The sequence below is a fragment of the Lupinus angustifolius genome, chromosome LG09 (assembly GCF_001865875.1).
Source record: "Lupinus angustifolius cultivar Tanjil chromosome LG09, LupAngTanjil_v1.0, whole genome shotgun sequence".
NCBI classification, from domain to species: domain Eukaryota; kingdom Viridiplantae; phylum Streptophyta; class Magnoliopsida; order Fabales; family Fabaceae; genus Lupinus; species Lupinus angustifolius.
In genome coordinates, this window is record NC_032017.1 from 19367979 (window position 1) to 19384784 (window position 16806).

At 36.4% G+C, this 16806-nt stretch overlaps 2 protein-coding genes across 2 annotated transcripts; one reads left to right on the top strand and one right to left on the bottom strand.

Moving 5' to 3' along the window:
• Nucleotides 652–2518, top strand: LOC109356331 (mitogen-activated protein kinase kinase kinase NPK1-like). The gene is made up of 2 exons (XM_019599655.1): nucleotides 652–1943; nucleotides 2317–2518. Exons 1-2 carry the CDS (start codon nucleotides 730–732, stop codon nucleotides 2516–2518), a joined length of 1416 nt encoding a protein of 471 aa, XP_019455200.1. The 5' UTR covers nucleotides 652–729.
• LOC109356698 (clathrin heavy chain 1-like) lies at nucleotides 3379–16582 on the bottom strand. Its single transcript, XM_019600179.1, has 31 exons — nucleotides 16402–16582; nucleotides 16024–16228; nucleotides 15297–15385; nucleotides 15109–15187; nucleotides 14806–14933; nucleotides 13776–13874; nucleotides 13560–13668; nucleotides 12782–12861; nucleotides 12467–12694; nucleotides 12302–12367; nucleotides 11426–11542; nucleotides 11071–11268; nucleotides 10073–10189; nucleotides 9878–9937; nucleotides 9527–9613; nucleotides 8971–9054; nucleotides 8737–8871; nucleotides 8588–8650; nucleotides 8406–8510; nucleotides 8176–8288; nucleotides 7810–8062; nucleotides 7552–7688; nucleotides 7200–7478; nucleotides 6109–7111; nucleotides 5371–5856; nucleotides 5075–5245; nucleotides 4778–4963; nucleotides 4429–4551; nucleotides 4226–4336; nucleotides 3904–3990; nucleotides 3379–3870 (listed from the first exon to the last, which is right to left on the bottom strand). Exons 1-31 carry the CDS (start codon nucleotides 16441–16443, stop codon nucleotides 3799–3801), a joined length of 5112 nt encoding a protein of 1703 aa, XP_019455724.1. The 5' UTR covers nucleotides 16444–16582; the 3' UTR covers nucleotides 3379–3798.

A 16806-nucleotide genomic window follows, 5' to 3' on the forward strand; every position in this document is an offset into this window, starting at 1 on the left:
AACTCTGTGGCTAAAGCCACACACAAGCATCATGGGCAATTCTGCATACACATCCCCATCTTCAGACACAGGTATGCTGTTTATAAGCACGTCTCAATGTCTCTCATAAATTAATCATAATATGTCATTTTAGTTAAAAAAATTAAATATTTATAACTTTGTCTAATTTTGTTTTATTATAATTGGTTTAGGACAGAGTTGAAGACAGCATATCTCCATTTCTACTGTATTAGTCTCCAGCCCTCTTTTCATAACTACGTGGACCAACAACTTTGAGCCACGCCATTTCCATTTTACTACCACCCATAAAAATCACTTTAAACAAAATTTTAAGTTACATCGAAAAGTAATTATCATCCAACTGTGACATAAGAAAAAGTTGAAATGAATCGAAAATGATATGGATAAGGATTAAAAACCGAAACAGTATCCGATACTTAATTCACACTCGTGAAAAACATTACCACTTGGGACTTGCTGACCTCACAGATCACCACCGCTTTTCTTAATTATCCACTTTCCATAAATTCCACGCTGTAACATTAAAAAATCGGAAAAACAAAACACCCAAAGTTAGAAGTTAGAACCAACATAACACCACACGCATTTCGTATATATATATATATATATATATATATATCCCTTTTTGGGCCTTCAAAAAGATCACACAAAACACGATTTCAAGTTTGAACTACGCGGAAGTGAAGTTGAGGTGAAAGAGTGTTGAATATGGTTTGTTGGGTGAGAGGAAAATGTATAGGTAAGGGTGCGTTTGGCACCGTCAATATTGCGGTTGCTAAATCTAACGGTCAAGTATTTGCGGTTAAGTCAGTTGATCGTAAAACGGGTCTACCGGGTCAGGTAGAGGCGTTGGAGAACGAAATTAAGATTCTACGGCGTTTGGATTCACCTCACGTGATTTCTTTTCTCGGCGATGATGTCACGTGTGAATCAACGACGTCGTATCGGAACCTTCACATAGAGTACATGCCAGGTGGTAACGTCGCTGACATGGATCGTGCTTACGTGGACGAAGTGTTAGTGAAGCGTTACACTTGGTGCCTTGTCCACGCGCTTCGACACGTTCACGAGCTTGGCGTGGTGCATTGCGACGTGAAGGGAAGGAACGTGCTCCTCGCCGGCGACGGCTCCGTCGCGAAGCTCGCTGATTTCGGCTCCGCGGTGGAGTTCAATCACGCGACAGGTATTCTGCCACGTGGAAGCCCGATGTGGATGTCGCCGGAGGTAATTCGCCGGGAATACCAGGGGCCGGAATCGGACGTGTGGTCTCTTGGATGCACCGTGATCGAGATGTTCACCGGAAAAACGCCTTGGAAGGACGACGGCGTCGACACGCTGAATCGAATTGGATTTTCTAGTGCTTTGCCGGAGTTTCCAAATGCGTTATCAGAGCTTGGACGAGATTTTCTGGAGAAATGTTTAAGAAGGGAAGCAAAAGAAAGATGGAGCTGTAATCAGCTGCTACAGCATCCATTTTTGCAGATAGAGTCTTTCACTAAGGTTTCAGAATCATCGCCACGGTGCATTTTGGACTGGTTTGAATCAGAAGAAGAGAAAATGGAATTGGATAGTGAAAATTCAGGGAAGGGTAGGATTGGTAAATTAGATACAGGGATAAGGGCAAATTGGGAAATACAGGGTTGGGTTGAGGTGAGGGCAATTGAGTCATCTGAACTAGAATCATCAACTACAACCGCAGGGTTTGATGAAGAAAGAGGGGTAAATTGGGAATTCGGGAATGTGGCGAGGGTAGAAAAGGAAATGGAAATAGGGAGTCGTTTGGAATATTGGGATAGTGGAAAATTTGGAACATCAAAAAATGAGAGGGTAAAACGGGAAATGCCGAGAATTAGGAGGTTGGTGTGGCGGTGGTGCCGTAACCGTAAGAAGAGGGTAATAGTTGGAGGTGGTTGTCGGAATGGGTATAAGTTGGATAGGATAGAAGGAATAGCCTACAGCTTGCCTTGTAAATTATTCAAATCAATGAAATCACATTATTCATTATTGGTATATTTTAAGAGTTTAATATATTGCATCCTCACTATAAAGTGATTACACTACAACAATCATTTACTATTAGTTTAGATTACTTTTGATTGTCGGTTAATGAAAACTAATATAAGAACAACGGATGATGTATTGATAGTTAAAAAACAATTATGCTATCAGTGTATACGTATTAAATCCATATTTTAATGAGTGTAATATTTATGGACTAACAGTGTAAAGAATTATACACAATTAGTGCATCATCCACCATTTACAACAATTGCTCAAATTCTTTTTCATCAAAAGCCACGATTTTGAATCACAAGAGAGATTTCAAGAAATGGCAGATCTATTCACTCTATCAATAACCGAGCCGGATCTGATGTATCATAAGGGATTTGCCCTTTCTATTGATTCCTCCGGATTGGATCAAAAACAATTCTTGAATGAGGTATTCAACTCCAGGGATGAATCGAAAAATAAATCTTTATTGGTTCTACCCCCATAGGTTTCTTATAGCAAATATTCACTTAAGCATTAAGCAACACCTTACCTATTCTTCTTTTATGAAATGATATATATCCACAATAAAGGGGCAGCAATTAGAAGCCACTTGGTTTGAATGACAATAGAAGATTACACTTTTTTCTTGTATCTTTTTTGGAGTGGCATAGACCGACATGTATGTCTGTTTTAATTGCGGCTTTTACATAGCACACAAAAACATAAGTGGGAGATAGATAGGCTTTTATTTACCATTATTTCGGCAAAAACATATGATATGTTGGACAATGTCACAAGCATGTCCAGTGTTGCTGTTGTTTTCGCATCTTTGCTTTGTGCCAAAGATTGCATATGGCAAGTGGATAAGCAAAAAAATCCAATCAATGAAGAGCGAAAAAATAAAGAGGGTGCAAAAGTGTTACAAATCCCACATTAGGTAGTATAACAAACTCAATGTGGTATTAAACTATGAAGTTCTCTCACCTAATAAACTAGTTTTTTGGGTTGGATTCTTTTTATATGTTTAATGTTCTAACAAAAAGTTTGATAAAATTGGATTATTATGTATGGAACTTATTACCTTGCAAGTTGCAACTAGAGATATTGCAGCCATGGATCAGTGCTGCTTACTAACCCACCACTTCAAGAACCAAGTTTATCCACTTGGTGGAAGGAATATATATAAACATATCATCTAAAATATCAATTACAATGCAAATGCAAAGTGTAAATGAATGCTACAATTATCTTCATCAACATCTTTAAACCTAGTCTGATGTTACCTTGCCAAGTGTATACAACATTAATCTAATTTGAATACCAAGTCAAAAGAATAGAAATACCAAGTCAAAAGAGGCCAGTTTTGATATTGAATGAATGTTTAAATACCAAGTCAAAAGAATAAAAATAGTGGAATTCTAATTTGAATACAATTACATAACTTGTCAACTAAGAAAACAACATGTAGTGAATAATCAACTATACATGCAGCAACCAAGCTAAGGCCTCAAAAGCCAATATCAACTCGACCATTTCCCATGTAGTAACATGGATTGCTCAAACAACCCAATCTATTCAGCATTTGGCTAAAGGAAAAAGGAAAAAGAGAGACAAGACAAATAATGTAGGAACTTCACAACTTTCAATGTAAAAAACCACAATCAATAGATGCCAAGTTTGTTACCCGTGGGGAACTCTGTCTTGGATGAATATGGATTTTAAGCAATCTGTCTAACTTGAGTAAAAAATATATGTGGCAAAATTCTCTTGTCTTGAATGGAGAGATCAGTAGGGGCCGCCCATTGGAGGCATGCCAAAAGGGGGCATTGGTGGCATCCCCATTCCACCCATATGTGGCGATGGAGTATACCCTCCACCCATTCCTGGCATTGGTGGTGGCGATGGAGTATACCCTCCACCCATTCCTGGCATCGGTGGTGCAGGCAAAGCAAGTGGTAGCAACTGGGCATACATATTCTGGAATTCATTGAAAGTATGGTGTTAATAAGTTAAACAAAAGATAAAAGCAGTCTTTTTTTTAGGCAGCCCAAAGCCCGAGGATGGGGTTTGTGGAGGGTAGATGTATTAAACATTTCGTCTGCAGGAGAGAGGCTACTTCTAAGGTTTGAACCTCACAAGGCAACACAATCTTACCATTGCACCAAGCCTCACCATTTGTCTTATAAAAGGAATTTAAAAAAAAAAAAAGTACCTGCTGAGCAATAACATCCTTCTCCTCTTTCTCTTTAGCTTTCTCCTCTTTTTGTGCTTCAATTTTGTCCTTGATAAGATCATCTACCTTACCGGTATACTCTCGAATAAACTATTTTTTCATAAAAAAAATGGTTGTCAACAAAAGGAAGAAATTACATCCATTAAATAATATAATGAAAGAAACCCCAATGAATAATATACCTGTAAGAGATATGGGAAAGCAAAATCAATCATATTGTTCATCCAAGCAAGTTCAAGAGCAACATCTGGCCGGATTATATCGTAACAGACAAAGAGGCAAGATGCAAAACACTCTTTCTTCCCCTGCAAATATACCAAGAGGAATTATGAATATCATTCCTTGGTAAAATTTAAAATTATGACAAAGAAAAGCATGATCTAGAAAACAATAGTGGGATGTAGAAATGAGAAAGCTCTTTAAACTGAAAACGAGGACAAACTGCAATGCAAAGGGCCTAACTTGGGAATGATCTAATATATGAATAGCAGAGTTTGATATTTTGAAGGAAAAGGATAAGAAAATACAGACCTGATCGATAAAGTAAACAAGCAAATCCTCTGAGAGTTCACGGTCACCGGATTGAGAGCAAGTTTCCATACAGTCCTTGTAAAGATTGTCTTTCTTTGACAAAGCAATGGACTGCTTCCATCTTCCAGCTTTCTTATAAATATAAGCAGCAACACGCCTCATCTCAAGAAGCTCATGCTTCTCAATCTGCTCATATGTATTGTAAAACAAAATCAGTAATTATTCAATCCTTTTAAGTTTCCCAGTAAGATTATATCTCATTTTTAGCAAATTTGTCGAAAGACATGAGATATTCACCTTCTGTGCAAGACCTATCTGATCGAAATTGTCATGCAGATCTATTGACTCACGAAGTCTCTCATAGTCCTCCTCCTCAGCATAAATTTCATTCAGAGCTTCATTAACAGCAGAGACATTGTTGCTTTGAACGGCAACCATGTATGGCTTAACTAATTGGATGTGGCCAGCCTAAAGACCAGAAAATTCAAGCAACAAACAAGATTATTGCATAAAACATTTACATCGAATTATTTATCTCACCAAACTAGATTAAAATTGCAGGCATTAGGCAATAAAGTATGAGAAATACAAACCTTCCGCATTATATCCACAACACGGGTATGGTCCAAACGAAGGGCAAGCACATTAAGCATATCATTTATAATATCAGGATGTTCTTGCAAGTAGAAGTGAACAGCCTTATAGTAGAGCTCCACACTTGCAACTTTAACAATAACATCTTTGAATTGCATGTGGTCCCATGCTTCTGGAGAGTGATTCATTACAGTAGTAGCAGCATTATCAAACTCATCATATTGGATGTATAGGTACGTAAGTTCCTTCCAGTGCTGTTGTTCATCACAAGCCCGGATAAGCTTGGGAATGTTAAGCCGGGTTGAGAACAACTTAATGTGTTCCATTAACTTCTCAGGGCGATATCTAGCATAAAGAACTCCCAACTCTGTAAAAATGCCCATATGTGCACGCTCCAATCCAAGCCCACTCTCCATAAGAGATATGAGTTCATTGAAGCATCCTCTGTTCTGATAAAACTCACTAACCTCTTCCAAATCATCCACCTTCATAACAAAAAACAGTGAGAACTAGTCAAAGAACAGCAAATAACTAAGCAAACAATGCTTTATCTGCCACTTGCTTTTATTAATAACTACAGTCTACACCTTCTTCATTCTTATAGCACATACAACTTAACCTGCATTTGAAGGATTAACAATATGAGGGCCAATTCTTTATATTGAACGTTTTTCAGATTGTTTTTTATGGGGAGGGGGATATCAAGAACATTTAGTTATTCTGGAAAAGAGTGCCACCTGAATGATAACATTGAGGCCACAAATCTGAGCTAAGCGGAATTCCTCATTATCAACGCATGCAAAACAAACTTCCTTCCATGTTTTTGCACTGTTTGCTTTTCTAGCAGCATCAACAGCACCTTGGAATTGTTTAAGCTTGACCAATGTCACTGCTAACTTAGCCCAGTTAGAAATGAAAGCAAATATAATTTTTGCAGCCTCATAGAGCGCCTCGTCATACAAGCGGTCTCCGACATTTGGTAAATTAGCAACATTTGGCATCAATATAAACTCTTCAATTTCTCCCAGACGATCAACCTTTGCATATGCATAAATGAGCTCACTATCCACCTTGGGCTCTTTGGTCTTCTGTCTAACCATGAGAAGGTACCTTACTAGGTCATGGTATACATCTGCATCTTCAGCAGCCTTTATAACCTCCAGGAAGTGAGCGGCATCATCTGCACGAATGAATGACTCAATTGCATCACTTACTAAGCCTTCTCTTAGTTGCGCCTTAGCCACCTGGGTCCACACAGCATCTTCTTCAACCCGGAATGCAAACTCCACAGCTCGATCAATGGTCTGCAAGTTATCTAGCAGGACATTAACAGCCTGAACATTCAAATTAAATTTCTTGAAAATGGCAAAAGCCTCTTCATATAGTTGTGCTTCCACTGCCATGTCTCCAACAGCAGGTCCATCAAAGTTGTCCAACCTATTTATGTAATCCATAACTCTTGAAGGATCTGCCTTTATTGCAGTAAGAATCAACAAATTTTGCAGATTAAAGTTTCCACTAAAAGCAGAATTTTGAAGAACAATTTTTTCAAGAAGCTCAATCAGTTCATGAGGAAGATCTGCTGTCATGAAAGCTTTCACTGCAGCTGAAACTTGCTCAGGACTCTTGCTTTCAGGCAGAGCAGTGGACACCACTTGATCGATCAACAACCTTCTAAACTCATTCTCAGGATTAAGAACTTTGTCCCAGAGGTCACCATCCATCCGTTCCACAACATATCTGACAAAAATAATAAGAAATAACATGGGTTCCAGACTAGCATTGTGAAATACAATGACCCTTTTCTAATGAAGGGTAGTATACATACCTGGCTTGGAGTTTGAACAAGGAATTTTTATTGGTAACATTAACAAGCTCATCATCGCATTGCCCTCTTCGGTAAGCAACAACGGCTAGCGTAGGATCCCGTTTCTCACAATATTTACCAACAACACGAGAATCATAATATGGGTTGGTTGTGAGAAAATGTTCAGGATTGTTGTTGCTGTCAATGATGATTTTACCCAGAGCATTATGCACATGTACATCTTGGCTTCCCTCACTTACAAGATGCTCCAAGAACTGAGTGAGCAAGCGGAGACGATTCCTGAACATTGAAAGTAAAATAAGGAAAAAGAATATTAATGAGGAGATGCGGGATAGGGAGAAAACAAGCGCACCTCTTCTCACATTCTTCAACTAAAGGCTCAACAGGAAGAAGAGAACGAACTGAAAGTATAAGACCTTTAATGAAATCCTCAGGGCACTCGTCATCTAATAACTGTCCTACAACTAGAGGAGCATTTCCTGGATTGACCTATAAGCAAGAAGTATGATGTTAGAGTTTGGCATTTAGGATTAGCTTAGAAAAAATTAAAATGCACCCCTATACACCAATTATCACAAAAAGTAAATACAATCGCTCACAACAAATTTACCTTTTGAACATATCCTTCAATGTAGCGAAGCATGTTGTTTGTATAGAGATAATGGGTGAGATCTGGAACAAAGCCAAAACGATCACACACATTAATCAGTGGCCGTGCATCTGGAAGCTTGGCCTCCATTAGAAAATTCTTTGTCTTCTCAGCATCATAAAAGTTTGATTCCCGAGTCACACGCTCAACCTCCTTAATTTGTCCAGTTTTAGCAGCTGCTTCAATGTACTTGAAGTGAAGTTCAGGATCCTCACTGTATAAGACAGCAATAGAAGGCAAAACTATAAAAGCAAAAAACAAAAGTAGAATGGCAAAAGCAGGCTGTGTAGAGAACTGATGTCATGGTCATTCTCCATTAACAAATACCTAGAGCTCAAATATGCACCCAAGAAAAAGTATAATCCTTCATAGGACTTGAATTGCTCAAAGAGCTTAATGCATGCATCAACACCCAGCTGCTCAGAATATTCCTTAGCAGTCTGCAAATCATGTACTGATAAGATATTCTACTATACAAATTATAAATCCATAAAATAATTTATTTAGATAAAAATGTCTCATGGAAACATTATACAGAGACTTAATAGAGTGAGTACCTGAACAATTATCTGAAGATTTCCCCTAAGGTTGACTAGTAAAAGATCTTTCATGCACTCCAATGCCCATTCTTTAGAAAGGGTTCCAAAGAACTCGACTAGAGCCTGAAATCACTTCATAGTAAGAATATATAACAATTTTATGATAGATCTAGTCACTTGAGTACTTGAAAAATTCATACCTGAGGTTCAATGGCATGTGTATTCACAATCACACGTTTGATGTCGGGAAGCTCAGAATAATGCTGCACAAGAGACAGACAAGAAGGTTCAAGCAATGACTGTGACAAGAAAATAACTTTCAGTCATCAGAAATAAAGAAGGCAAGAACCTGAAGGGCCCGTATGAAAAGGCCCGCCTTTTCACATAGTTGAGCAATTCGTGGACGATCATAGTGACTAAACATGCCATTGGCTAATATAGCATCAGCAACATTTGGAAAGGTCACAAGATTAATTTCCAGAACCTAAAAGCAAAAGGATAGAAATTTTTCCCAAAATTAAAAGAAACCATAGAACACCATCTAGTTCATGGATAGCGATTACAGCAAAGAAAATATAAGAACCTTCGTTTGAAGATATCCATGTTCAGGTAGGTTTGGCTTCAGTACATCCAATAAAAAGGCAGTTGCCTCCCGGATTAAATTCCTCTAAGATTAAAAAAATAAACACAATAAAAAATAAGGGTCAGTTTCCAACACAAGTAACAAACAAAAGGTAATAATCGGTTCTCCCTTTAACAAATAGTTCCCAGTTGACACAATTAATGGAAAACATAAACAAATATCTTTGCCCAAGCAAGATAATTTTCAACAATCATTACCAAAGCAAGTTTTAAGAAAGAGATGGCTTGGTTTCATAATTTTTTCTCATTTTCCATTTTGAAGTTACAATTCAGTGGAAAATAGCTACCAATTTCTCAAAATCATTTTCATTCTCCCACTAAAAGCATTGCATCAATGATTTTTTTCTTAAGAACAAAGAAGAATGGGCTTAAGTATTACCCAACGAGAGGAAAAATTGCATATATGATCTTTCCTTAACATAGGCCGACTTATACATGATAGAGGAACACAATGCACCCAACATCACTAAACCAAAAAGGATAAAAACTAAATACACCTGAAGAAAGAGATCAGTTATTGTGTTGTAGTCCACAGGGCAACCTCCTTCCATTTGAGACATCATCAGAGCAAAATTTACAGCACCCTGCAATCAAACAAGTTCTGAATACATGATAAAAAAATTAAGAGTATACCAGAAAGATAATAGACATTGTAGAAAGGCAAACATCATAAGTAATAAGGAACCATGTCCAATTGGACACATTTGACTTCCATTCAAGAAGTGCTACTATTTTGAGTAGGTTACATATGATCAGAACAGAAACAAGTGTACCACAAAAGTGAAGTACCTAAGAGAAGGTAAAGCATAAGCATTTCAAATCTTAGTTCTGAAAAAACCCTCACATACCTGGGGATCTGTCCGCAAAATTGTTTGCAAAAGGAACAAGTAATCAGGAGCATATCCAACCTTCAGAAAAAAATTAAATCAACAATAATTATAAAACAAAAATAATTAGACTAAGTAATAAATGAGCAAAAAAATATAATATTTTAACCCACACTATCACTATTCTATAAAACTAATAAAAAACTTTTCAATTACCTGCTTTGAGTAGATCAGAATCTTGTCAAATTCCCTCCTCTCAGCAAAAGCTGCAACAACTTTCGGTGTGGCTCTGGCTTTGATATATATTTTCAGTGCAAGGTCATTATCCACTGTCTGCATTATATGCATGCCTCATAAGTTAAGGAGTACAAGGAAGGAAATATGAAGCAATTGGAAAAGAGATTGAAAACAGCAGTAAAATAAATAAACATGTGGATATCACATGTGTGCATGTCTATTTATATGCATGGAAAGCCAACACCTTTAGACTTCCAAGCTTCAAAATAAAAAATCCAGGAAAGGGGGATAAATCAGGTCATGTTTAGATAAACAGCTTAAATAAGTAATTATTTATGAGGGCTTATGAAATAGCTTATTAATAGCCTTAAATAGTTTATTTAGGAAAAAATAGGTCTACTGTCATAAGTGGAGTCTAAAATAAGCTGGACAGTGTTTGGATAGATATTTCAACAAATATTTATGCAGGAATAAAATTTTGATAATTTATTAAGGTTAAATCAGTCAAGCTTATTACAAAAACAACTATCGCCTTAAGCTGTATCCAGCTTTCATGAACGCTTTATTTTCATAAGCATCAATTTATAGCTTATGAAAATAAGGCCAAAACATATTCTATTGATTTCAAGAACTATTTAATAAGCTCATTCAAAGAGGGCCTAATATTTTAACTTAATATTAGTAGCCTCAAAGCAAACCAAATCAGTAATGACGAAGACAGAATAAGAGGTAGGCCGTTAGAGTTTATTCTGCATGATAGTGTTATTTCTTTTCAATTATAAAAAGGACAACTGCTTTTTGCAATTTCATAATAATTAGTTGAGTATTTATATGAATGGAGATCAGAAATTTTATATGAGCAGCGGAGACGGGACCACAGGCCACAGCTTGTATTTTCCTTCTCCCAACCCTAAAAATACAAAATGTTCAAATGATAAAGAGACTAAGATAGAACCAATATAAATTTCTATCAGGACCTTCACAAGGTCACCAAGCTCCTCACTGCATTCAAGTTTATCCTCTGCTAGCCAATTCTCCAAGAGGTTCTTTTTGTTCTGGTTTACCACAAGCCGTGACAGTTCTAATGACTCAAACACATTTAGTTTTCCCCTGGTTAACAGAGTACCAAAGTACTGCAACAATGGTGGTGTTTGCCCAGCTTGTACAGGTACACTCTGAAGAAAATTAACAAAGGAAATCAAGAACTTGATGACAAGAGTATGTTAAGCTCCTATATAATGTGCTACAGTCTTAATAAGCACACCCACAACTGAATAAAAAGACACAGGAACAAGACGTATCAAGTGGTCAGCATGCAACACAATAGTATACCTGGAATTTAGCAACAGTGTCAGGAGTTCGAAGTATTCCTCGTGGAGATTCGGCAGCAAGCTCTGCAGCTTCCTTATATTTGGTCTGAGCAAATAATTCTTGAAACCTTTGAACAACCTGAGAAAAAAGACAGAAACTTAACAATCAATGAGCCTAAAAAAGAGTTAAACAATCGTTGAGTGTAAACAAAAAACAATTGAAAAAGAAAAGCCATGCTACCCATGGATCATATCAACTATGAAGAAATGGAGTGGTGGAGGTATATAACACAGCTGAAGTTTCTGAAGATTAAATTAGAATACTGCACAAATTCCACCAATACTATACTCCTCAGCACATACTTTTGACTAAGATTTCCCCAAGTACTTCGAATTTAAAACCAAAAATTGACTTTTGTGAGTACTCTGTTAAAAACACCTGCACAAGCATATGCCACAAAACACACATAATACAAAAAGGGTGGCCCGAGGCTCCCACCTAGTGGAGTCTGGGGGGTATGATAGATGCTCAAAACCTTACCCCGATAAGCGGAGAGTCTGAAAGGTATTTTCCAGGATTTGAATCAATGACCTCAAAAGTAGCCTCACTGTTGGGCAGAGGCTCACCCTCAAAACACAAATCATATACGGTTCATAATTCTCTTGCACTTTTATGTCACTCGTCTTGCTGGTAACTATTTCTAAATTACATTCCAATAATGCTTTTCAGACAACTATAATATATTAAGACAAAAAATGTAGTACAAATTAAAAACAATTAGTCAAACAGTTATCCAACTAAGCAAAGTCAGCCAGTTTTGAAGCCAATATGAAAATGTTTGACAACATTGACAAGACATAATAGGAAAAAAAGATAACCAAATGAAATTCATGTTACCAATTCTTCTGCCCCAGGTAGGTTTCCTCTTTTAGCAAGATTAACAGCAAGTTCCAAATTGTTTAACTGCATAAGTTCCCAAAAAACACTTAGAAGTCGGTTAAAAAGGAATTATTTTCATAATCCCATTTAGATGAAAAACATGTCATACAATACATAAATTACCTGGCCACTAACAAAAGGTACAATGGTTGCCTCATTCACAGTAGCAAGCAACACCTGGCCTCGTCTATTGATAGCATAAAACCCCCCCTCTGATGATGCTTCTGTGGTTAGAAATATAGGATCTGGACTGATTCGGTTTCTATAAACTGCAGTTGCACTCTCCAGATCATAGACAAATAAAAGCCCAAGCTTTGTTATAACATATATCAATCCATATTTATTAGAAATCTGCACAACACAAGTAATATATATATTTAACATGATGTCCTTCAAGAATTGAGAATATTAGTTGATCATTGAAGTTCAAACTTATACCTGCATTGACACAGGAAAGTCATCAGCAAAGTCCGGAGGGAAGAACAGATCTGCTTGTTTCTTTGTAAATGATGGTTTGCCTGATAACAAATGGCACAAAATATATCCGATGGTATCAAAAAGTATTAGTTGTTATACAAACATAAATTAAAAGGAAAAGAATGAATGCCACAGAATATATCTGATGGTATGAAGAAGTATTAGTTGTTATTCCAACTTCCTGTGGTTGTTGATGTCTCATTCTTATTGTTCCTGTTAAAATTTAATCTGGAATTCTTTCTCCATTGGAGGGACCCATTGTTAGATAAATAGAATTTCTTCAGTTTCTAATAATCTAGGTTCCAAATAGTTTGACATGTTGAAAACATCAAAACCAACTATAAATTGAGGAGCACAGAATGATGTAAAGCAGTTGAACACAAAATACTAATAAAAGATACCCAATCATGGTTTCTAATCATATCTTTTGTGATTTTTACTACACCTTATTTAGTTTTTACTACATATGAAAAAGAGAGTTAGCCATGTATGATATTAACAGCAAATTATACTTTGGCAACTTTATATCACATTATCTCCTTTTCATTTAATTAGTTGAATTAATGCTCTAGAAAACATATCTACTTGTTAATACTAGAAAAAATATATATTGGAAGAACTTTTTAGAAGATTACACAGATTTTTATTTATTTATTTTCATAACTGTGCATATGCATGCACCAATTGGCTGGTAATACTGTAATAGACAGTCCATACAAGGATCTCATCATGCTCATACCTGGCTGAGCACCAAGTTCAATGACGTGCATCTTCGATGTAACCTGTCCAGCATTTACACTCTTTGATGCAAAACAAATCAGAGTAGAATCCTTATCATTCCCAGCAACCTAAATGTCCCAAAAATTAAAATATCAAACAGTATTGAGTTAGAAGCAAAATTTAATGTCACACATTCAATGTACATATAAATGAATCACAGAGGAGAATAAGTTACTCTAAATGTAGCAAATGAGGCAGCATGTGCTTCAAGAGCCTGACTCCGCTGCTGATCCACGGAGAAGAGTTGCATGCTTCCTTTTACTAGTTGTGGTCTCTGCAACCAACAAAATGTAAACTTACTGGTTTTAAAACTATTCTCTGAATTGTGAATCATAATGATTAATTATTAAAATAATGAAATTGTAAAACTATGAGTAAAATATAATAACTTATTTATTTCCTTTTTTATGCAGATTAACTATAAAATTTTCTCTCTAAAAAATATTTATTAATTACTTTAGTCAACTAAAGTTTTTTAGAACCTTAATTGTGACTGTTTATCATAATTCTCTCTATCAATATTAATTGCTAATATCTATTTACTTAGGAATTATAATTTAGTTAGGGTCAGAAACTGTCTTCTAAATAAAAAAGAAACAGGTCAAAAAGTCTAATTTTTTCAGCAGCCCCCTTTTTCTTTCCAACTGCTAATCTCAGCTGCCCACTGTTGTATCCTCTACTACTGACCTCCGATCTACAAATCTCAGGTGTGTCAGGCTGGTACACCATCGGAGCCGGAGCATACACATGTCTGAATGCCCCAAACATCATTGAGATTCCGGCCACACCCACCCATTTTGGGAAGCCATATTCTAGATTTCTGGCTGAGCAAGAATCACACAAAGCACCCTAGAATGGCTATTCACCTGAGATTCAACAATCCCCATCACGATTCTTACTCATTTTCTATACAAACACCGGCATGTATCTTCAGGCTTCATAATCGTTTTGAATCGCGATACGGATTGAGAAATTCATACGATTCTAACTATGATGGTTAAATACACTTATAGTTACCACATGTCTACAACTAAAGAGATGTTGCCAATGTCATCTTTACGGTGGCCATAACTAACCCATAAGATTGCAAGATTTTGCAGTCTATTAATGGAATGACAAACAAAAAGCAAGGATCCTGGGAGGGGGGAATTGCTCATACCTCAAAAGCAATGCATGAGAGTTGCTAAAGGAAAGAAATCACATACCTCAGGTGAACCAGGAGCAATGCCAATCAAAACCAACCACTTTTCATTAGGATCACAACGATAATTGATAATCTGGTTATTTGCCAGATTAGCCGTTCGGTCAAACATCTTCACTGGAGCACTATCACCTAAGATATGAGAAATGGTAAAATATTAAATTCACAAATGAAAAAATTCCATTACATAGTATGAACTTAGAGTATAAGATCATTAAGATGTTCGCGTGTCATATTTAGATAGAATTACAGAAGAGCACAGGCAATAGAACAATATGTTTAGTCATGGAAAATCATAAAAACTTACCTTCAATTGACCAATGATACACAGATGTCTGAGTCACAATTCCTAATGTCTTCGGAGTTATCCACTTCCAAAAGACAACCTAACCGAAACAGAATATAAAATTAATGAATAATCACATATACAATTCAACACATTATCTGGCAAGAAGATTCTCACACGGACATGTCTAATTATCTACAAATTCACACCTGCTCGGTCATCTGATGTGACTTCATCTTCGCTTTCAGTTCAATGTTAAATACTTGCAAATGATCCTGAGTGGACCCTGGAACTTGAGCTGCATATATAACATCAGATTCATAAGACAAATGAAAACATTTATACTGTAGTTGTCCAAATCATTCACTTTTACAATGACATCCACAATCACAATGACATGATCAAAGTTTGTCATCGTAAAAGGAATACATAACTCTACAAATACATTATCAAATAATGAGAATTTTACACCTAGGAAGCACAGGTACAACACAAGACTCAAACACGACACAGGCATGGGATACAACAAGTTTTAAAATAGAAAACATAAAACATATATCTTAATCTAAAAGAGAAGAATAGTGTTTTAAAAGTTAGTAAGAGTTATAGTGATCATAAAAAATGCTATTTTTATTTTATAAAAAACATTGTTTATCTAACTATTATGGTAAGAAGATTGAAAAGGTAAATGTAAAAAGGTACATAATACAATTAAGAATGTCCAAAAGTGTCAAGTGTCCAACACAGACACGAAGACTATTTTGAAGTGTTCGTGCCTCTTATTTTTACACTTATATTAAAATACAAGCCATTTATAAATGATTAAAAAACATGAATTTCACATTGACAAAATATCAAAATGCAGAATTTCATTGTTCACCATCATATGAACCTCAATTGGGAGCTACAAATACAAATCAGAGGCTTGAATGTTACCTTTAAGTGCAAGAATTCTGGAATTTGGATTCATCAAAGCAGAATCAGCAGTAATGGGTCGTCTCAATGGCTGCATTGGCATACTCATGTCAATGATAACAACACTGTTCTGAGGTGAAGTCTCTCTGATACAAATGTACTTATCCGATTCCATTGTGACGTGAGTAAATGTTATGAATTGCGGATTGATCCCAACGCTTCCCAGCTACAAAACAATACCAAATTAAGAATATCAAAATCAGAATAAAAAAATATGCCATTTCACAATGAGATCACGGTGCAACAGTGGGATCTGAAGAAGAGAACAAAAAACAACACAACCCCATTATTTGAAAAGGAAAAAATATTTGATCTTTGGAATGAGAATGGGAAAGTAACCGTTAATGTCTCTTTCATGGCAATAGGGGCATTTGCAGCCATGGTGGAGGGTGAAGAGAGAGAGAGAATGTTGAAGATAAAGGGAAGAACTTTGTTACGCTGCGAGAGCGAGATCTGAAGCAGCGATCACAGAGAGAGAGAAGAAGAAGAAGAAGAAAGAAGAGAAGAGTGTATATGGAACATGGAATGGACAGAACAGAAATAAATGGAAGGGTGTTTTGGGAAATGCACATGAAGCCCATACCAGCTTGAAGGGCTTGGGCTTGGGCTACATGGATGACATATTTTACAAGGGAAACACCTTGCTTCTCTCCCCTTCACTCGGCTCCTACGTTGGACTAGTAATATAAGACCTATTGATATCATCGTCCTAAGTCAGGAAGGTCAAAAGTTTTACTACTTCAA